Below are 23,661 nucleotides of genomic sequence, written 5' to 3'. Positions count from 1 at the left end.
AGCCACAGCCTACTTACCTGATTACTACCAGGTCGAGAAATCACTGAAATAGAACCTGGCTGACAAGAAACATGTCATGTCCTGATCTGATGAAACAGCTGAGAAACAGATGTCAGTGAATTTGTTTCTCAGCTGTTTCTTCTAGAAAAGGTTTGTCTAGAAATTGAGAAACGGGTGAACCTTCACAGGAAAGATTTACTCCAATTTGGTGGTTATTGGTGTCTGGGGCTGGGCGCTCAGGTATGTACCGGCCAGGCCTCTTCTGGCCTGTGGGGGCCCTCAGGCCTCTGGGCCTGTGCCTCAGTTCACTCTGGCAGAGCCTGCGGGCACGCCACTGCAGCCCCCTCTGACTTCTACTCCGTGGCTGCTGGGTGACCCCTCGTCTGGGGCTCTCCTCAGCTCTTCGCAGGAGGGTGGCACGGATGCCCCTCCAGTGGTCCTCCTTGGGCTCTCGCACTCTGGGACCTCTGGATGTATGGGGCCTGGATCTCCTCCATACCTGCTTCAAGCCCTGGGGGACGGGTCTATGTCTCCCCACACCCTCTAGCAGATCATTACATGGAGAAACCTTTTGAATAGAAGTGTGCTGATCCACACAGGTGTTCACAGACACAAACTACACCTTTCTTGGCTAATACCTCAAAGCACATTGTGCGCTGTCAGTCCTGTGTGCTGCACTACTCTTATTTACTGTTAGCTAGATTAATGCAATAGTGCTGTGTTTATTATGTTGTTCTCTTTTTTCTTTCTTTTTCTCTCAACAGGTGATCCGGGAGATTTTTTTTTCTTTTTAAGTGTCCTTTCTCACTGTCCCCGTTCCCCTCTGTTTTTATGTTCCTTGCAGGAAGTCACACGAGAACCCAGAACAACATCTTAAGAACTTCAGGTCTCACTTCTCAGTTGAGTTCAGATTCATGATTCAACAATTAGGAACAACTGGGAACAACAGCAACTCAACCACAAAGTGGTAGACCACGTAAAAACACAGAAAGGGCCGGCAAATGCTGAGGCACACAGTCAGCAGAGGTCACCAACTTTCTGTAGAGTTTATCGTTACAGACCTCCAACCTTCATGACGGCTTTAGATCAGCTCAAGAACAGCACGTAGAGGTTTCATGGAACAGGCTTCTTATTCGAACAGGACTGCGCACCAGTGCAGAAAGCAAGGTCCATAAAGACATAGATGAGCAACTTTGACCTTCACAGTCATGACCTCAATCTGACAGAACACCTTTGGGATGTATTAGAGCAGAGAATATGAGTCCAGTCTTACACCTCCATTCACCACGATGCTAGCCTAGCAATTTAATGATGCTCGCTTAAAATAAAATGGTGGAGTAATGTGACTGTATTTACCTCACCAAGGTTCAACTGCATCACTTTGACTTCTTGCATTAATCCTCACATTAGAGTCATGTACACCGTGAATATATCACCCACATTATCGTTGCTACTTACTACACAGATATATGTTTCTTACAGTCATTTCAAGTAGTGTGTAAACTTTGATGGAAACCATAAAAATGTTAGCAATGTTAGATATACCTTTAGAAGCAGCTGAATGAATTGCACAATCAGGTCAAACATACAGCCTCTGATCCATCGAGTCCGGGAAGTGACTTTGAAATTTGGACAGTAAATAGTTTCATTGATTTGATGTTTCAAAGTAAATGATTCTGGTTGGCTTCAGGGAAAATGCTCAGAACTGCTCCAAACATACGAACCAATGTGTAACGAATAAAATCAATGAAAAATAGATGTTGCTGAGATTTTTCCCATATTTCTTTTATTCGTGTTTAAAAACAACTTCAATAAAAAAAATGTGACCACATATTTGAGTAAACGTTTGTGGGAAAACAGTATTTTTTTCCACGTTCTTTCTCAAAAGTTGTTTTGGATGTGTACGAACTTTTTTCCATCCCACAAAATGGGAAGGGCCAAGGTGATTGCACAAACTTTCGGGTGACAGTTGTGATAAGTAGCTGGTTCTCATGTGGATTACCTTTAACTGCTGGTGCTGCTTTGTTGTTGGACGATTTAAAAATGTGCATCAAATATTTTGCATTTGCTCTTCTTTGGTTTCCTGGAGTGCTGCACGGTGAGAACAACAAGTAACTTCACAGAAAAACATTTACCCTGGTTGATAATGTTTTGCACTTACTTCAGTGTTGTGTTTCAGCACAGAGCACCACACAGGCCTGTGATGCTCCCACACTGGACGGTGGCTTCTTTGCCCCAAAGCAAGAGACTTACTCTCAGGGCACCAAGCTGAGCTACACCTGCAATGAAGGACGTACGCTAGCAATGAAGGGTTGGTGGGCAACCAGCACATGTCACAATGGAAAATGGTCTCATCAGCCACAGTGTATAGGTAAGTCCTGCCAATAGCTCTTCTTTCTTTGCTCACCCACTTAAAGAAATCTGGTCGCCTTCTTTCCAAGATCCTTAAACTGCTAATCTTAAAAGTAGAGAGGGTGTCTGTCTCCTCAATCTAAACTGGGAGCAGGTTCCACAAAAGAAGGGCCTGATAGATGAAAGTGCTGCCTCCCATTCTACTTTTAGAAACTTTAACTCTTTATTTAAGACCTTTTATGTCAGAGGAGGAGTGTCAAATTTAATTCTGCATTTTAAAGGAGCCAATAAAGGGAAGATGATACAGGAGACGTATGATGATAGTACTCTTGCTATAGCAATTTGGATTAACTGCAAAGTATCTGTAAGTATCCGGTTGGACACCACAGTCTGCACACTATGATGAAAACTATTGGTCAACCAAATTAATACTGGTCAACACAGAACAAATTTGAGACCAATGCTGTTAATAAAGGCATTTTATGTAATTTGTTTACAGTAGCAGGTCCTCACTTTTCTTTGATCCATAACTCAACTCACAGGAGTTTTTATGATTAGTGTTTAAGGACTGTAGGTTTTGTGGGTTTGATCCTGTGAAAAAGCTACAAACAAACGGCCCTGCTCTGGGATTAATAACGTTTTTGAGTCTAAATCTAATTTTACAGAAAGCATGAATGCGTGCAGCGTGCCTCCTAAAATCCCCCATGCAGTCATCGTTCATCAGGACTACCAGGAAGTGTTTGCTGCAGGTTCAGAAGTGCAGTATGAGTGTGAGGATGGATACACTGCAGAGGGAGCACACAACACAAAATCTGTTTGTACACAAGGAAGCTGGACACAAGGCCCGACCTGCAGTAAGCTGACTGTTTACTGAGATCTGCATTTATGTATTTACTTTTTATGAATTGGCAATAATCCACAGTAAGTTTAAAAACAACTGATCACATGACACTTGTATCAGTGCACAAATGAATGAGAATGTTTAGTGAATGATCAGGTGGTCAGAAATATAATAAATAAAAAATAATAAGTAGTCTGCAATCAATCGAAGTTTACAGTCTACAAATGATGCACGTTTAAACAGGAAGTGGACTGTCAGTGTCTGTTTACAGTCTTTTCTGCTGTTCATAGTGAAATTTAATAAAATACAAAAATACAAAAAAACCAGATATTTAATACATACTACAGTGACTTTATCCTTTTATTTCTGGGTGTTTTTGAGCAGTAAAAGTTCTTGGATGCATATGTAGTGTGTGTAGAACCTTGTTAACATAAAAATGACTGACAAACTGTATAAAATAATAATAGAGAAAATGTTCAAATTGGCCTAATCTCAAAGCAAAATAACTGTTTTGTATCTTTCAGGATCTTCAAATGAGGGAGACACACGTCTTCGTTATACAACAAGTAAATAAGTACATTATTTTCTCCTTGAATTTATTCATGCTGACCAATCAGAATGTTAAGTGCATTACCTCAGCGACAGTTTGGTATGTTTTCAGAAATATTCCTGCGTTTTCATTTCAGTTCAAAGTTGCGGAAACTTTCCTGTTATTGAAAATGCTGTTGCTCAGCAAACTTCACAATACCATTTGACATACCGATGCCAACGTTTGTACAGATTAGTGGGTCCAGAAAGAGTGAAGTGTATCAGCAGTGGCATGTGGTCAGACTTACCTGAGTGCAGAGGTATAAACACATCAATGATAATCATTTTTAAGGATCTCTTAAAGCGTTGGGGAGAAATTTTAATTTGATGGTTGTTTCTTGTGTCCAGTTAACTTCTGTGCTGTCAACACCGATGACAATCCTGCATACAAATCTGTGGGAACTGTGCACCTAGAAAATGGTGAGGAAGAGAGAGTGGAGTGTGTGAAACCACACAGCTGGTCGTTAGAACATTATTCTAAGGTTCGATGCATCAATGGAAGAGTGGAGGCAACTGAATGTAAGTATTACTGTAAACTCTCTATGTTTGAACGTGTCAGTCAGAAAAGAGTTTTCAGTGCTGTGTTGCCTACATGTTAACAAGTTTTTATTACCTATAAGAAAGAAAACTTTTTAATAAATAAAACAACTGAACATGAATCGTTTTAATAACAACTACATTTTAAAAGATCTGAGCACTTAATGTCTCTCAGTGTCGTCAAATTCAAGCAAGCTTTTACAACTTTAAACTCCTTTAAACACACAGAAAAAACTACAGCAACTCTGCTGATTCACTGATTCCTTGTAGCACGTGCTGCAGCCCTGACAGCTTCCCTTTCCCTGCACTAATGCCTGTGATGATTTAAACCTGAAGTTATCCTTGCCTTTTCCACTTGGCAATTTCTAGTGGAATCACAATAGATCTTATAGACCTGATGAATATGTATTTCTTTAAAACATGCAAAAAAGCTTTAAACAGAGTTTACTGTGTGATCACCTTTAATGAGGCTGATAAATATGTTGTTTACTTTGTGCCTCGTGTAAACACAGGGGACTATTTAGTAAACAACCATATCCACTTCTATAGAAACTTCTGCCTCATGCAGTGATTTAAACAGTATCCCAGTAAAGTCGATTAAACAAATTATCAAACCTGATAAAAAAAACTGCCAGCAGCTTGTAGACATGTAGAAAACTGAACACACCTCATCTGCAAATGTTAAGTAACTGAAGTGTTCACACTGAGCTTCTGCATCACTGTTTACAGGTTGTAACAGGGCAGAGCATGCAGTGGTGAGTGTTCCTCTTTAAAAGAAATGCTGTTATTGCTCTGATCTGTCATTTAAAGAATAAGAATTGCATCTTGATTTTTTTTACACTCGTAAATTATTCATAAAACATATTTTCTTCTAACCAGAGGTGCAAAGCACAGCTGTAGCTGAGGATTTGATCACCACCTTGGAGCTTTTAAAGGAGACGCCTGACATATGATCACATCACACCCTGTATCAGCTTTTCATTTTCATCTTTGAAGGTGTCAGAGAAAATGATTTGTGTGTGTGTGTGTGTGTGTGTGTGTGTGTGTGTGTGTGTGTGTGTGTGTGTGTGTCACATATATACAAAAACACCAGTGAAAAGAATAAAGTCTCGGATTTTACCATCAGGACTCCTGCTGCTCTTTATTGTTCTTGTTTGTATCTGAAGAGCACTGATTTTGAAGTGTCAGGGTGACAAGTTGCTAAAGGTTCTCACATGTCGTGTCCTACCTGGAGCCACCAGACACTCAAAGATCCTACAAACTAAAACACATCTTTTGTTTATTTATTTTTCAGTTGTCATTTATTGATTAAGAAACAAAGTTTGGAAAGAAAAAAAAACATTACCACTTTAAAATATTTGGAATATTGAATTCTCAAACAATTCTGATCAAAGTTATAGGAAAACAGTGAAGAAAAGAAAAAATCCCTCTATTTGTTTTACATTTCTTTACCGTTTAACTTTCACTTTCTGAGTGTTTTTAATAAGGTTCTTACACATTTTATTACACTAATAAAAGGCCGGGCGGTCTTTATCCTTCAAGCTCGGGTGCTCTACAAGGGCTTGAGAGTCTCGTGCAGTATCTTAGCTGCGCTCTTCTGGACAGATCTCAGATGTTGTTTCTGGGATCTGCCGAAGTCACTCGTCTAGCTTGGGCGTCGCTGCATGGACTGCTCTGATTACTACACGGACCACTGTTCACCCTCCACATCTTCTCGAGCTCTTCTCTGAGGCCTTGGTACTTAAAGGCAGACCTTCACAGTTTAAACGATCTGTAATTGAAACTAGACCATTTAAAGCTGCTGTCCACCTCGTCCTCATCAATCAATCAATCTTTATTTATAAAGTGCTTTTACATGGTTAAAAGCAGCCCACCCCACCCTCCAACTCACTCCCCACACTCTCATTAACATAAGCGATGTGAATGCACACATACCCCCCCCCCCCCCACACACACACACACACACGCACACACACGCACACATGCACACTTAAAGAGTAAAATTGGGCTGGGTACGCATGAGCCAGGTGAGGAAACACTATAACAGGGAGCCGTCTGCACCGGGAGCCGGTCACAGACCGCAGCCTCCAGGCTGGGCACACAGCAGGAGGGAGGCAAAGAAGCCCCCCAGCCAGGCTGAAAGGACCCCAGAGCCACAGCAGCCACGGTCGATCACAGCCCCGGTGCAGAGAGCGCCCTCCGAGGAAACACTGGAGATATGACACAATAGGATATATACAGGGTAAAACGATAAAATAAATAAGAACGGGATACAATATAAATATAAATAGAGTAAGAAGATTAAAAAATGAATAAGAATAAAATCAATAAATATTAGGTAAAGCCTAAATTAATCATAGAATAACAGGATAGAATAAATAAGCATAAAATAAATAAACGTTAAGTAAAAGCTAAATTAAAAAGGTGGGTCTTGAGCCTGTTCTTAAAAACATGTACGTTCTCTGCGGCCCTGAGCTCCTCCGGCAGGCTATTCCACAGACGAGGACCATACCACTGAAAAGCTGCCTCTCCGTGAGTATGTGTCCTGACTTTAGGGACAATCAGAAGGCCAGTACCAGAGGACCTCAGGGTCCGCGAGGGTTCATATGGTAAAAGCAGATCTGAGAGATAAGAAGGCCCAAAACCATTAAGACATTTAAAAACCAATAAAAGAACTTTAAAATTGATCCTGAAACACACGGGGAGCCAGTGCAGCGATTCTAAAACCGGTGTAATGTGGGCCCGCCCTCTGGTCTTCGTCAGCGTCAGCACACGAGCTGCCGGGTTTTGTAAAAGTTGTAAAGGTGGAATATTCTTTTTAGGAAGACCAGAGAGCAGGGCATTATAGTAATCAATGCGACTGGTAATAAAAGCATGCATCAGCATCTCCGTGTTGACCCGAGAGAGAATAGGCGGGACTCTGGCTATATTCTTTAGATGATAAAATCCAATTTTGGTTACATGTTTAATATGTGGGAGAAAAATGCATTTAGTCAGACAATAACAAACATTACATGGTCACATGAGGTCACATGATATTTTAAATCTTTATACAATACTTTATATATGTTGACAATAAACCAAAAACTTGTATGAACTATAATTTTTAGGTTAAGGGTTTTTTTTTGTTGATCCTGGTCCTATAAATCATTACCTCAGTTTTGAGTGTCTTGGCAAAGGCAGTAAACACTTATGTACATGTTGTGTTTTTGTTTTGTATTTTTTAATAATAAATCCATTTTGGAATAAGAATGTAGCAGAGAGCTTCATTTCCAAAACCAAGCAAAACGTTAAGGATTTAGTTCAAGCTGTGATTGGGGTTATGTCATATCATAATATTAATGATGTTTCAATAAGGAGAGTATTGAGATTATCAGCGTGGGAAAGTGGTAGTGATGTAAAGAATAAAAAAAGCAGCCTAACAATGACTAATGACACTTTCCACTGATTCCTTTGCTTCCTTACCTGAGTGAGTCCTGAAGTGCATTTCTAGACTTCCTTTAAATTCTTTCATGCAGACTTGACATGTAAATTCTTTCCTTTCCTTCACATTTTAGCACTTAACCATCAATCAGGTCAATTAGGTGTCAAAACATGTTTGTGTGTCCCTATATGGAGGACGAACAGAGAACATTCAACAGGTCCAGAGACCATAACCCTGTCCACGTATATATACACACACAAACATCTTATCTCCTTTCACTGTGTGCAGCTGTCACAAAGCAGCAATCAGTGGCTTTGCGATCTTTTTTTCTTGGACCCAACTGGCACCTCTTTCTCTTCTGCTGTGTGCTTCTTTCCTGTTGCCAGATCGGAGCACTTTTTGTCCCTCCACACCTTCCCATTGCTTTAGTGATGTAGGTTGGTAGGGTCGGGGTACCTTCCAGTCGACTGTTCATGTGAGGTGTCACAAGCGGCATCAATCATGTTGTACCAAAGCACCGTGGGCCACCTTTGCGTCTGGCATTTGCAAATGTAGTTGCCAACCATCTGGTCCATAGTATCTACTCCTCCTTTGGTCTGGTTGTAGAAGAGAACTGCTTCTGGTTTTTGCTTCGGGCTGTTTTCATCCTCCATCTCGCTGTGGTGCATTGTGCTGAGCAGCAGAACAGCCGTTCCCTTTTTTCTCCCATAGCTGATCATGGTCACACTGCCATTGAACCCATATTCAGTGCCGTGGACCTCTCTAGACCTGGAAGCCTTCATAACTGGAGGAGTGTCTGGCTTGTTCTGTCGCAAAGTTCCCACAATAGTAAGACCCTTCTCCAGGAGATGCTCTGCAAGAGGCACGCTGGTGAAGACGTTGTCAGTGTTGATGTTGCGACCTGTGTGTCTGAATCCACTACACAACTGATGGACAATGTTTTCCCCCAGATTCTTCTGGATGTCTTCCCCTGGTTGTCTCCCTAGGTACATGATCCCATCAATTGCATATGGGGTGGGTGCATCACACACCCAAAAGATTTTAATGCCATACTTGGCAGGTAGATGTCTAAGGGGGACAGTCAGAGATGCGAAGAATTAAAGGTTCATAGAAGATTCCATAGGAACTGCTCCGGGTCATTTTTGACACCACTTGTGAAAGAGTGAGGTAGTGATACAAAAACTGCAATTTACTTAAATTAATGAAAAAAAATACATAATTATCAAAATGGTCTCATGTCACAAACTCATTTTATGAGGAATACCTGGAATATGAATATATTACACTGGACTGAGGTGAAGCTTGTCCAAGGAACAGTTTAGCAAATATAGAGAAGTATAGCTATAACAAAGGCATGTTAATAATAGAGTCTGAAACTTTTGTCATCATCAAGCCTCTCCAACAGTCACTGGACCCATCTGTAGCAGTTGTCACTATGGAAACTTCAACCACAGATGCCACAGAGGTCAGGTCTCTCTCCAGAGAAGAATCAGTCTACTTGTTCTTATTATTAATGATGCAGAATAATCATATAGAAATAAAAAACCTGAAGTTGTGCGCTATTTGAGCATGTTGCCTGACTGGAACACTAAAGGACTTGGCAAGAGACATCTGTCTCTCCCTAGCAGCACCTGTCCCTCTCCTCCTCTTCAGTTCGCCTCAACATAAGCTCATCATATTCTGTGATATGATTTGAGGTGTTTGACGAGGTTAGTGGTGTTGCCACCGCGTCTTGGCTGTTTGTGGAGGTAAAATACGTCCACACATGACTCCGTCACACACACATTGTTGTGAGTGCGCACGCCAAGGGGCTGCGACACATTTATACAGCCATATTTTGCATATGACTGTGAAATGTGTAAGAAGAAGTAGTTCCTTCTAATTTAGACGATCCGAATGATATAGTTTCTTTCCACTGTGTTCCTGTTAAAGAAAAACTACAAATTTTCCCCAAAGTACTAAAATATCAATATTTTAATACGAGAATCGATTCTAGAACATAAATTACTGGTAAAAAAAAAGTCAATATTTCAATATGCCACTAACGGGCAGCTGACCCAATCAACTCAATATGGAAAATGATAAACGCACATTGGCCCTCTCAATGGGAAATTTGAGTATTTAAAACATAACAAGATGGAACAATCGACCAACATAAAGTATTATGCACGTTGTGCAAGAAGGAATTTTCTTTTCACCGAAGCACCTCCAGCTTAAAATATTAGTGTATACTTACTTATTAGTACATAGTTTTTTTAAGGTATATTTCACAGCAGAGAACCTGTGCTAAAAGATTGAAGAAAACTACACAAATCCTCTTTGAATTTAAGCATACATTCTTTGTGTTTATTCTGCATTTACTTCATTATATTGCATAAATGTCAGTTACAAGCTTAAATATAAAGTTGAAAAAAAATGTATATGCAACCAGGCTGTTGATCAAGTATATGCCATTAATCGTGATTAATTACAGAAAATTGTGAGATTAATTAAGGTTTGTTTTTTTTAATCTACTGACAGCAATAGTTTGTTTATACAACATGTCTAAGAAATATGGACCAGAGCCAGAGTTACTCAGCGCAATGTTTACTGTGTCCTGACTTCTTAGTTCTTTGGGGGAAATTCCCAACAATTATTAACTCGTCCAGCAGAACACGGCTCTTTACTCTGCCTTCACATCGTGCTTTCATTGCTGCAAAATGTGTCTCAGGACTCTTGGATTTGTCCTCGTTTTGTTTCCTGGATTGCTTCAAGGTAAGAAGATTCAATTCTGTTATAGTTTGTAAATGTGAGACTTATGTGGGATTTTAAACAATTTTCTTTATTGTACATCAGCACAGGGTTGTGATCCTCCCAGACTGGTTCATGGTAACTTTCTCCCCAGACAAGAGACTTACTCTGACAGAACCACGATCACTTATTCCTGTGATAACGGATATAAACCTGTAGTGGAGGGTTGGTGGGCAACCAGTACCTGTGAACGTGGGAAATGGTCTCATGAACCGCAATGTATAGGTAGGTCAGTCCCGGGAATGGTGAATTCTTTTACCATCTTTTACCAAAGATGAAAATGAAATTCTGTTCTTAAGGAACAATGTAATTAGTTTAGATTTGCTAAAAAAAAAAAAATCAACTCAATTGAGGAAAAAGAACGATGAAATCTGATTATTTCAGTAAATAAATATAAAAAGCAATAAAATCCAATTGAAGAATTGTGAAGTTTAATTTAATGTTTTTGTGTCAAGTATAAAAAAATTATATTATCGTATTTTTTAAGAATTACAAACTAGGAATTTCAGTCTCTCACAAGGAATAATAACGAAAACTTTCTTCCAGTAATTCCTTGAATTAACTATTCACAACATTTAATGCGGCATGTTGCTGTTCGCAATCAGAAAGTTGTAATTATAGTTACTCTGTAAAATCTCAAAGTGTTGATGGTGACTCTGGTCTGTTCTTCCTCAGATGAAAGCGCCTGTTTTGGACCAACTATTCCCAATGGAAAGTACCCTAAAAACTCAAACGGCTGGTATGAGGATGGAAGTACACTAACGATAACATGCGATGGAGGATTTGAGCACCAAAACCAGTTCACCACCACTACCTGTGGAAATGGAAAATGGTCCTCTGCACCAGTCTGTGAGAGTAAGTCTGCCACATGTTTGACTCCAGTTAGCTGTTCAACACTTTTTTTCTGCTTCTATTCATGGCTTTTTATTTTTACAGGAAGTATGAGTGCATGCAGTGCACCTCCTAAAATCCCCCATGCAGTCATCATTCATGGATACCAGGAAGTGTTTGCAGCAGGTTCAGAAGTGCAGTATGAGTGTGAAGATGGATACACTGCACACACCGAGAAATCTGTTTGTATACAGGGATACTGGACACCAGTGCCAACATGCAGTAAGTGGTCATGAGTTAAAATTCTTGACTCACTATAACATAATATTATAATAATATAGTAGCCACGTAGTACAGCTCAATGGTGTGACTTGATCTTCACGGAAGAGCATTTAGGCACCATTATTGACAAGTTTGTACCAATAACTCCTCTCAACCTGCAGACAGAGGAAGTATTAAACCATTTATTTATTCTCTTTATAAAATATAGATATACCTTGTAGCAATGTTTTGAAAACACTCATTCACACATCTTTCTTTATTTTGACTGACAAACAAGACTTGCAAATCATTAGTTATAGAACAACACCAGTTAGTAAGCCACAAAAGAAATACAAATGAAAATTGGGGGTGGACTCAAACCATGAAGTAGCCTGGGAGAGAAACAGAATAGGAATGTCCTTAAAGCAAGCACATGTGTATAGTGTTGTGGAGGTGAAGAGAGTGTCAGACAGGGTCCATCCATCCATGCATCCATCCATCTTCTTCCGGGGCCGGGTCACGGGGGCAGCAGCCCAAGCAGAGAAGCCCAGACCTCCCTCTCCCCAGCCACCTCCTCTAGATTATCCGAGGGAATACCAAGGCGTTCCCAGGCCAGCCGACAGATATAATCTCTCCAGCGTGTCCTGGGTCTGCCCCGGGGCCTCCTCCTGCTGGGACATGCCTGGAACACCTCACCCAGGAGGCGCCCATGAGGCATCCTTGTCAGATGCCCGAACAACCTCAACTGGCTCTTTTCGATGTGGAGGAGCAGCAGCTCTACTCAGAGCCCCTCGCGGATGGCTGAACCTCTCACCCTATCTCTAAGGGAGAGGCCAGCCACCCTTCAGAGGAAGCTCATTTTCGCCGCTTGTATCCCCGATCTCGTTCTACTACCCACAGCTCGTGGCCATAGGTGAGAGTAGGGACGTAGATCGACCGATAAATTGAGAGCTTCGCTTTTACGCTCAGCTCTCTCTTCACCACGATGGACCGGTGCAGCGTCTGCATCACTGCGGCCGCAGCACCAATCCGTCTGACAATCTCTCGCTCCCTTCTCCCATCACTCGTGAACATTTTTAATCGTTTTGTCCGTGCACCTCATCTCTGTGTTTGTGTATACTTTAAATCTAAAGCATGTTTTTCATTTAGACAGAAGAGAAAGTGGAGCTGGCAGTGGTAAACAACCGGAGGGTAAGTGAAGCATATTAATTAGTGGATCCAGTCATCTCATTTCTTAGACTATTGGAACATTTTTGGACACAGATATTTATCTTTGACTCTCATTTTTGATTTAGAAACAAGACTTGCAAGACAAGCATTAAAAAAGAAAACGGCAACCAATAAATTTTGAGCACTTAGTAGATTATTTGGCTTCAATTTTCACCCCAACCCTTATCACAGATCTGAGGAAGCTCTAAGTTATCATCTCATTATTCTCCATGTTAATAAAACAGCCCTTTGTGCTTCTGACCCATTACATTTTTACTTTTTTTTTTTTTTTTACTTTTTTTTTTACCTGAAAGAAAACCTGAATAAAACTCACGACTTAAATGAGTAGGTTAAAAATATGAACTGTTGCCGTTTGTGCTGTGACCTCTTCTTGTCACCAACCATTGGGGGGAATGGGCAGAGGACAGCACGACCCTGCTGTCAGTGGGGGACAACCTTCAGGTGGAGGCAGGTTTTAGACATAAATAAGATATGAATGAGTGTGTATTTGCCTTGCAGTCCATGTCTTTATGAAATCAATGCAGCATGTACCATATAACTAATGAGTTATCTGCTCTCATCAGGTAGAGGAACCACTGGACATCAAAATTCTAAAAATAATTTTTACTCCAAAAGTTTATTAAAAATACTACCTAAAAATTCTTCTTACTGTTTTTTTATTTTATTGCAGGAGCGTTCTGTGTAATGAATGCTGCTAGATATGCTCATTATGGTGTTGCTGCAGCTGAACCTGAAAACATGCGGGAAGGACAAGATAAATATTTTTCTTGTATAGCAAGAGACAAATATATCCGTGTTCGGTGTACTAACAGAAGGCTAGATTTCACCAGATGTAAGTATTTATCTCTTTACATTTTAACTCTTTGAGTTTCTTTTTTTGTTTGGCAGCAAACAAAATTTCTTCTCTGGGATCTGATACACAAACAAGAGGAATAGTGAAAGAAAAGTAAATAAAATTTCCCACACAGGAACATATTGAAATAGAAACCTAGCATTGCTGATTTGTTAAAAGCTGCAGCTGATGTTTGTCTATAGGAATGACACCCCCGCTTCATGTTGTTGTATGGAGAGTCATTCCCAGCTTCCAACAGCCAAACTCCTCTATCTGCCTTTGTCCCAGCACATCACACAAAGCAGGAGATTCACTCTTTATCACAGAAACAAAGTTTTTTAGTGTTTAGCATCCACACTTGTTCCAGTTGCCCCCAAATCACCACAAAACAGTTTGTTATGGTTACAAAACCTCAAAAACATCAATGAAGTAACTTAAACAAATGTTAATGTGGAATAAAAGTAAAACACGAGGAATAAAAGCAGTCTGGCTCTTTAAGAACAGAGAGGATTTTCCTCTGTAGGTTTATCTTTGAATGCAGTGAATCAGTCTTCACTGATAAAGTTTACTCGATATGAGCTTCTAACTGACAAACTATCTGCTTCTTGTTTAGGCTGTGATGGAAATGAATTTCAACATTTTGTAAGTGTTATTCTTTGATTTATTTTCAAACAAATATAGTTTCTTTGAAATAAATGTGCTTGATGTTTTTTACTCAGCTGTTTGTTTGTGTTTTAATCAGCCTGACTGCTATAGATTCGGAGAATCCTACTGACAACACAACCTTTCTGAAACACTTCAACCAGAACCTGCAGAGCAACAATGAAACATGTTTCTTTTCTTTGTCCAGTTTTGGGGCTGATTGTTCTTTAAACACCAAACTGTCCATAAATGATTTGAACTTTTCATGCACTCAGTACATGATGTGTACACTGAATCCATAAAGTGTCGATGGCTGGCTGAGGTCTGAATAAAATGTTTCATCATCAGAGACGTCTTTGTATTGCTTTGTCTGCTAACTGTGTAGAACAGTTCTTTTACTATGCACACCAAAATATTATTTAATAAATAACAATAACGGAAACACTATAGTAAGCAGACAGGAACAAGTTTATTGATTTGTTTTACTTCATGATGGTGTTGGCTTTGGTTAGTGACCAAAAGCATGCAGAAGATTCAGTAAGAGCATAGGGAGATATTTTATTTTAAGCCAACATGAAAATAATCTCAGGAAATAATTTAAACAGATATTATTAACACATTTATATTTAAACAAAGATTTTTAGTAGATATTTGTCCAACTGATATTTAGGCTTAAAATGTCAGAGGTCTGTGACGGCACAAAAACACTCATTTGGTGTCCTGGTCCAAGAAACAGGAGCAGAAGATTTAAAGAACTGACCATCAGACACAGAGAAAGTTCTTATATCCAACCCAACATTTGAGCCAAGCCCAAAGATTCTTGTGCTTCACAATATCAAAAGCAGAAAGCAGCTAATGTCCAAAATAATGAGGGCTGTGATATCTCCTGAATCTAATGTGAGTCACAAATAATCGATCACCTTCAACAAATCTTTTTCAGAACTATGAAAAGCTCTGAAGTCTGACTGAAATAGTTGCTGTATCTCATTTGAGAAGAAGTCATAACAAAATCACTTTTCCCAACACTTTTGACATTAATTTACAATTTGTAATTTATGTTAACAGGACAATGATTTCTTAGACTCAGCATAAAGGTTGAATTTTTATGTGTAAACCCTGAAATACAGTATTCTTAAAACATGCAGTGCTTTAAAAAATTATTTTCATATTGTAATATTCAACAAAGATATCCTGAGTAAATACAAAATCCACTTTAAAAATGACGATTTCATTTATTAAGAGATATAAAGCTATTCAAACCCACCTGCCCCTGTGTGGAAAAAGTAAAAGCAATTAGATCAGATTAGATGATTGGAGTGGAGCAATGATGTCAGCACTGACTAGGACACCGTGAAAAAGTGGAAGTGACGTGATGAACAGACTAGCAGCCAAACAGCCAAGAAAGCAGACAGATGAACACTTACAGATCGTCCTTACTGAACATACACATGATAACGTAGGTGTAAGTGTAAAAATGTATACAAGTGTAAGTATACTGAATTAAACTGAACTGAATTAATACGCCACAACTGCAGACAGACTGACGACCTGTCCAGGGTGTATCCTTCTCTCACCCTTGGATCGGGCCCAGCACCTCCTTTCTCCACTTAATGTACTCATAACATGTCATCTTCATTCTTTATTATATCTTATCATGGCAGCCTCTGAGTCCTGCATTTGGACCCTAATGAATAAGCTCACAGTGACTAAGATGCAGAAATGTTTCACAGCTCACTTTTGCATGTACTAAATGCGTGGTACAGCCACTAATTTGATGTGACATTAAAGTTTCAATCCCATGGCTGTTAAGCTGTGGCCTGTTAAAGGCATCACGGTGACCGAGTCCCTACTTGAACTTTTTCTAAAATAAACTCGGCCACAGGTTTATAAAATCCAGCACTCAGGCATGCAGACGTCAACAAACATTTGTGAAAGAATGAGTCGCTCTCAGGAGCTCAGTGATAGGATAGGATGCACCACCCGTGCAACACGTCCAGTTGTGAAATTTCTTTGCTGCTAAATATTTTACACTTAGCTGTTATTGGTATTATAACAAAGTGGAAGTGATTGGGAACGACAGCAACTCGGCCACAGAGTGGTAGGCCATCTAAAATGACTTTGAAATTTGGACTGTAAATAGTTTCATTGATTTGATGTTTCAAAGTAAATATTTCGAGTCGCTTCAGAGAAAATGTCCCAAACACAACATCCACTGTGTGATTAATAAAATCAATGCAAAATATGTGTTGCTCTATTCATTCAATACGCACTGAAATAATAAATGTCATGAATAATGTAATTTGAAATCACTATGTTTAAACCAAACTAATCGGCAAAGTAAAACCAACAATTTTCTCTTCATTTTCTGGGTGATGAGAAGTTTTGTAGACATCGGGAAGATGTTGGTGTGTGCATGAAATCAACAGATGTAACGATATGTAACAAAAGCACTGAGAAAAGAAGCTGTGGAAAACCCCAGTCTCGATAAATTAGCTGTAAAAGAAAGAAGTTCATGAGTTTTAGATCAGAGCTCTAACATTTATATATATTTTATTATATATATATATTTATTTATATATATATAAATAAATATATATAAATATATTTATTATATATATATTTATATTTATATATACTGGTTTTTCTCCCGTTCTTTCTCAAAAGTTGTTTTGGATGTGTACGAACTTTTTTCCATCCCACAAAATGGGAAGGGCCAAGGTGATTGCACAAACTTTCGGGTGACAGTTGTGATAAGTAGCTGGTTCTCATGTGGATTACCTTTAACTGCTGGTGCTGCTTTGTTGTTGGACGATTTAAAAATGTGCATCAAATATTTTGCATTTGCTCTTCTTTGGTTTCCTGGAGTGCTGCACGGTGAGAACAACAAGTAACTTCACAGAAAAACATTTACACTGGTTGATAATGTTTTGCACTTACTTCAGTGTTGTGTTTCAGCACAGAGCACCACACAGGCCTGTGATGCTCCCACACTGGACGGTGGCTTCTTTGCCCCAAAGCAAGAGACTTACTCTCAGGGCACCAAGCTGAGCTACACCTGCAACGAAGGACGCATGCTAGCAATGAAGGGTTGGTGGGCAACCAGCACATGTCACAATGGAAAATGGTCTCATCAGCCACAGTGTATAGGTAAGTCCTGCCAATAGCTCTTCTTTCTTTGCTCACCCACTTAAAGAAATCTGGTCGCCTTCTTTCCAAGATCCTTAAACTGCTAATCTTAAAAGTAGAGAGGGTGTCTGTCTCCTCAATCTAAACTGGGAGCAGGTTCCACAAAAGAAGGGCCTGATAGATGAAAGTGCTGCCTCCCATTCTACTTTTAGAAACTTTAACTCTTTATTTAAGACCTTTTATGTCAGAGGAGGAGTGTCAAATTTAATTCTGCATTTTAAAGGAGCCAATAAAGGGAAGATGATACAGGAGACATATGATGATAGTACTCTTGCTATAGCAATTTGGATTAACTGCAAAGTATCTGTAAGTATCCGGTTGGACACCACAGTCTGCACACTATGATGAAAACTATTGGTCAACCAAATTAATACTGGTCAACACAGAACAAATTTGAGACCAATGCTGTTAATAAAGGCATTTTATGTAATTTGTTTACAGTAGCAGGTCCTCACTTTTCTTTGATCCATAACTCAACTCACAGGAGTTTTTATGATTAGTGTTTAAGGACTGTAGGTTTTGTGGGTTTGATCCTGTGAATAAACTACAAACAAACGGCCCTGCTCTGGGATTAATAACGTTTTTGAGTCTAAATCTAATTTTACAGAAAGCATGAATGCGTGCAGCGTGCCTCCTAAAATCCCCCATGCAGTCATCGTTCATCAGGACTACCAGGAAGTGTTTGCTGCAGGTTCAGAAGTGCAGTATGAGTGTGAGGATGGATACACTGCAGAGGGAGCACACAACACAAAATCTGTTTGTACACAAGGAAGCTGGACACAAGGCCCGACCTGCAGTAAGTGGACATGAATTCAACTTCTTGACACACTATAACATAATATAATAATAATATAGTATCCATGTAGTATAGATCAATGATGTGTCTTGATCTTTACAGAAGTGCATTTAAGCACCATTACTGACAAATTTGTAACAATAACTCCTCTCAACCTGCAGGCAGAGGAAGCATTAAACCATTAAACCATTTTCTTGATCATTAATATGCAAATTGTCATGACCATTGATCAACAACTACTGATCAAAAACCATTGATCAATGGCTATGAGTAGCATTCACAGAGAGTTGGGGAATGGCTGCAATCACAGCACTGAAAGATGCTGAAAGATGTACCCTTAGGCTCCCCCCTCAAATCAGAGATGGTCTTTCCCTTTTCACGTAAATGGCCTCCTTCACACCCCACTCAAACCAGCGTTCCTCCTGGAACGCCAGGAAGTGAACCCCCTCATGTCCACTAGCATGTAGGTGTTAATAGACTGCAGAGTCCTGGCCTGACACTTTCACTCTTTGATGTACCAGCAAAAGAACTGTGATAATGCAGGTGGAAAAGTAAAGATGCAACGAATAGAAGTAGTAGTGGAGATACCTTGGGTCAACCAAAATAACAGATGGTGCAAAAGAGAAGTGAAGAAGATTGCATGCAGGGTGGAGTGGGTGGAGGTGACTGTCTTGTAGTGAACTCTGACACAATGATAGCAGCAAGAGAGAAAAGGAAGGTTTACCAGACAGTAGTGATACCAGCTCTGATGTATGGCACTGATAAAAAGACAGGAGCTGGAGGCATCAGAGTTGATTTTCATTAGGAGTGACCAGGAACAAGATTTGACGAAATGAGTGCATCATAGGAACAGCTCAGGTTGCTCAATTTGGAGATGAAGTCAGAGATCTAAGATGCTGAAAATGGAGCTGCCAAGCAGGGAGAAAAGAGGAAGACCTCAGCTCATGGACGTGGTGCAAGAGGAGATGCAGAGGGTTGTTGTGACAGAAGAGGATACTGGGGACAGGATGATTCACTGTGATCACATATCAGGGAGGTACAGCTGGCAGCAGGACTGATTTGTAAGTCAAAGAAGTTTATAAAGTGAAGCTGACTGATGTGTTGTCTGTATATGTGCGTTATCTGCTCTGTATCCTGCAGCATCTTCTAGCACCTCTGATTCAAATAACAGAGACAACAGTCTTATACCAATAAACAGTAAGTTGCTCACAACCTTTCCACTTAATCAGCATATACATCAAATTCAGTTTATATATTTAATTTAGTTATATGAATGACAACAAGCAGCTGGATTGGAGTTAGAAGCCAGCGTTAATGAATGAATGAATCGTTGATCACTGCAGAAATGATTGATGTTGATTGGTTCAGCACGTTGTACAGGAATTCAAAGATTTGGAAAACTAAACAGCTGAGTAAACAATGATCATTTTGTTACACTCACTTTCTTTTATTTTAGTTCAGTCGTGTGGAGCCCGCCCATACATTGAAAATGCTGTAATTGTGGAAGAAGGTCCAATGCATTTGAAATACCAGTGCAATCGTTATTACAAACTAGCTGGTCCAGAGGCTGTGAGTTGTTACAGTGACGCTCACTGGTCCAAACTGCCCACCTGTGAAGGTATCAAAAAAATAATTTTCACTCTAAAAGTTTATTAAAAATGTTCTTAAAATTCTTTTTATGTTTGGTTTTTACTTCTTGTTGTTTTTGCAGAAGCGTTCTGTGTGGTGGATCCTGCTAGATATGCTCGTTATGGTCTTGTAAAAACTTCACCTGAATACATGCGGGAAGGAGAGACGAAGCCTTTCCCTTGTACAACAAAAGACTATTATATCAATGTTCGGTGCACTAATAGAAGAATATTTCTGAGCACATGTAAGTATATAAAGGATCTCTTGTTTTTCTTTCAGTTTCTTTTTTCCTGTAACAGCTAACATACATGAAACTTCATTCTCCAGGATCTAATTAACACATCATTTCAAGAAGAATAGTAAGAGAAAACCAGTAAATAAACATTTCCCACACAGGAACATAATGAAATAGAAACCTAACATTGCTGATTTGTGAAAGGCTGCAGCTGATGTTTGCCTATAGAGTCGTCCCCAACTTCCAACAGCCAAACTCATGTCATGTCAGAGACATTATTAGACAAATATTGAGATAAATATAGAGATATAGGTATAAATACAAACATAAATATATATATAAATATAAAATATGTGTGCAAATATATGCTATGGTGTACAAAAGTAACAGAGTGCAGTTAGGTGTGTTTGTTCTGCATGTGTGGATCTGACCCAAGTGGATGAATTAAAGAGTCTGATAGCAGCAGGAAGGAACGGCCTCCTGTAACGTTCCCCTCAGACAGTGAACTTGAAGAAATCTGTTCCTGAAACTGCTCTTCAGATTGTGCAGTGTGTTATGGAGGGAGTGGGAGTCATTGTCTATGATTGCAAGCAGTCTTGACAGCAAATGATAATATGGAATAAAAGTAAAACATGAAGAATAAAAGCAGTCTGGCTCTTTAAGAACAGAGAGGATTTTCCTCCACAGGTTTATCTTTGAATGCAGTAAATCCGTCCTCACTAATAAAGTTTATTGGGTCTGAGCTTCTAACTGACAAACCCACTTTGTTGCTTTTGTCTCATTATGTTTAGGTTGTCCAACAGCTGACATTTTTTATGTAAGTGTAATTCTTTGATTTACTTTTCAAATATATACATTTCAAAGAAGGATATTAAATTGTGAGTAACATTTACACAGCAGTTTGAAAAATATTGTTTTATTTGTAATTTAATCAGGAAGTGTGCAGAGTATTCAGAGAACCCAACTGACAACACGACCTTTCTGAAACACTTCAACCAGAATCTGCAGAGCAACAACAAAACATGTTTCTTTTCTTTGTACAGTTTTAGTGCTGATTGCTCTTTAAACACCAAACTGTCCATAAATGTTTTGAACTTTGAATGCACTCAATACATGATGTGCACACTGAATCCCTAAATTGTTGACGGCTGGCTGAGGTTTGAATTCAATGTTTCATCATCAGAGACGTCTTTGTTTTGCTTTGTCTGCTAAAAGAGTGGAGCTGGGGGGTTTGTACATACCTAGAACATCTACAAATGACTGTTTAAATATTGAAACTAGTCTTTTAGGCAGTTTTCGAGTAGAGGTTTGGATTGTGAGTTCTACACAATGAACACTTTCATAGATGCTGCAATGTCAAATTCTTCATGTGTGTACATGCACAGACCACATGTGCATGTACATGTACCACAATTTGTTATTCTAATTTTAAAAATGTAATACATATAAATTCAATACAGTTTTTAATAGACACCGTTCAGAACACAGCCTGTGCCTGATTCTCATACTTGTATTCGTTTAGTCATAATGTGGAAAATTTTCAGGAAAAAAGCAGATGAGCAAATCTGTAGCTGCCACCTGTCCTCTAGGCTTCACCTCCGCAAAACCTGTGTCTCTGAACTGCATCTCAACAGTATTTGTGGTCTCATAAGCTCTCCTGTGAATTTTAGTTTGCATACTAGTTTGCATGCTTGGAATTATTATTATTACAGGCTTTTCCACAATAGATATAAAAGTAAAAGTTAGTAAACCTCTATTAAAGTCTGTTGTTTCTTAGATTCAGCAATGAAACTGAATTTAAAACAAAACATAGATGACATTCTGTCACCTCGGCAAACACCATGATCTCACTGCCTAAAGTCATTCAGTAACTCTTATTGGAGAGTGTTCATTAACATCTTTCACTAAATATCAAAGTTTTCTACCTGCCCTAGTTTAAATTATAAAAGAAATTATTATGCATGAGAATCTCTAGAATGTTGAATACTTTTCCATTAAACAGTCATCTTCTACTTTAGTTAGGGTTTTTAACAACCATTTATTGTGTGGATGCTTTAAGCATCCACACTATTGAGTTCCTGTTTCTCTTTATTCTTTATTGTGTGGATGCTTTAAGCATCCACACTATTGAGTTCCTGTTTCTCTTTATTGTGTGGATGCTTTAAGCATCCACACTATTGAGTTCCTGTTTCTCTTTATTCTTTATTGTGTGGATGCTTTAAGCATCCACACTATTGAGTTCCTGTTTCTCTTTATTCTTTATTATTGTGTGGATGCTTTAAGCATCCACACTATTGAGTTCCTGTTTCTCTTTATTCTTTATTCTACTTTATTCTAGTTGCCACTTTTTGTGCTTTTTTTGGCACTTAACTACTTCCACAATTTTCAGCCGATTTTCACCGTTCAAATTTTAAACTATTCTGCTATTTCTGCTAATGTGCGCTATGACTTTTGCTATTTTTTGCTATTATACTTTTTAAAATATTAAGCTTTTTTCCTTTAATTTGTCCCATTGAAATGAATGGAAAACTTCCAAAATTCTGCTAAATTTTGCTTGTTTTTGAAACCTAACTACTTCCTCATACTTTCACATAGAACAACCATTCAAACTTTAAAATGTTCACAAATTATTGGGCTATTCAGGTATGATTCAGCTTTTTCAAATATTTTACTGTTTTACTTTTATGCCTCTTAAAGTTTTGAGTTGCAAAATTGTGATTTTTCACAAAATACATGCGTTGTTATCGTTGCTATGCTCTTGGCTTCCAGTGTGTCACTGAAGGTTTTGCAATTTTCACTTCATATCCGAACAACTGTTTGCTACTTGCTCAATTTTCACTCAACTTCCACAAATTATACATCAAAACGTAGGTATTTTTGCTGGCTTTCAGAAAATGTCACCATCATTGTTGTGGGATTTATAGAATTTTGGCAAATCTCCTCAGACTAACACAAGGTCAGAAAACTCTCCATATAAAGTCAATGGAGAGCTTGTTCAAAATCACCGCTGCATTTCTGTAATGAGAGGCATATTCGAATCGTCATATCTCCTTAACGAAGCAAAGTTAAGACATGAGGCTTGTCCCGGTATATCTTCAGACACTCCTGACGCTCACAATTCAAGAATTTCTTTCTCACCTATTACCGTTCTGAAATGAGTTGGACTTGTTTGAGGGTAGGAAATTCGTCCTTCGCTCAGATTTCTTCAGATTTCAAGCTCTGGAAATGAACCCCTTTTTTCTCTCGTCATAACTTTTTGTTGGATTTCCACAGAGACCTGAAAATTTCCATGACTGTTCACCAAAGCCTGCTGTCTCTTACGGTGAAAGAATGATATCGATACTCCAAATAGATTTAGAGTTACAAAGCGTTGTTTGAGGGCAAGTCAAGGCAGTTTTTGCTTCGCTCTACTCAGTTATGGTGCATTACAAGTCAAATATCTTTAATAATTCATATTTTAATGATAAATTGTCAACACTGGAAGATT

The 23,661-nt window shown here is 39.0% G+C and overlaps 2 protein-coding genes across 2 annotated transcripts; both read left to right on the top strand.

Annotated features, from left to right (window-relative positions):
* Positions 1 to 1,974: 1,974 nt before the first annotated feature.
* Positions 1,975 to 5,446, top strand: LOC146688074 (complement factor H-like). Its single transcript, XM_085438895.1, has 8 exons — positions 1,975 to 2,098; positions 2,180 to 2,371; positions 3,018 to 3,206; positions 3,718 to 3,759; positions 3,880 to 4,041; positions 4,130 to 4,300; positions 5,048 to 5,073; positions 5,198 to 5,446. The coding sequence occupies exons 1-8, from the start codon at positions 2,044 to 2,046 to the stop codon at positions 5,216 to 5,218; spliced, it is 858 nt and encodes a 285-aa protein (XP_085295021.1). The 5' UTR covers positions 1,975 to 2,043; the 3' UTR covers positions 5,219 to 5,446.
* Positions 5,447 to 10,367: 4,921 nt separating this feature from the next.
* Positions 10,368 to 21,657, top strand: LOC146688073 (complement factor H-like). Its single transcript, XM_085440415.1, has 16 exons — positions 10,368 to 10,496; positions 10,578 to 10,757; positions 11,208 to 11,387; positions 11,469 to 11,645; positions 12,774 to 12,815; positions 13,525 to 13,686; positions 14,300 to 14,328; positions 14,429 to 14,459; positions 16,993 to 17,202; positions 17,284 to 17,475; positions 18,122 to 18,310; positions 19,451 to 19,507; positions 19,767 to 19,928; positions 20,022 to 20,183; positions 20,966 to 20,991; positions 21,110 to 21,657. Exons 1-16 carry the CDS (start codon positions 10,442 to 10,444, stop codon positions 21,140 to 21,142), a joined length of 1,887 nt encoding a protein of 628 aa, XP_085296541.1. The 5' UTR covers positions 10,368 to 10,441; the 3' UTR covers positions 21,143 to 21,657.
* Positions 21,658 to 23,661: the final 2,004 nt, after the last annotated feature.

Source organism: Copadichromis virginalis, linkage group LG18, assembly GCF_057382275.1.
Source record: "Copadichromis virginalis isolate Kocher_CV1m ecotype Utaka linkage group LG18, C_Virginalis_male_GT1.1, whole genome shotgun sequence".
Taxonomy (NCBI): Eukaryota; Metazoa; Chordata; class Actinopteri; order Cichliformes; family Cichlidae; genus Copadichromis; species Copadichromis virginalis.
The sequence above is the reverse complement of the archived record's forward strand: the minus strand, read 5'-3'. Positions and strand labels throughout refer to the sequence as shown.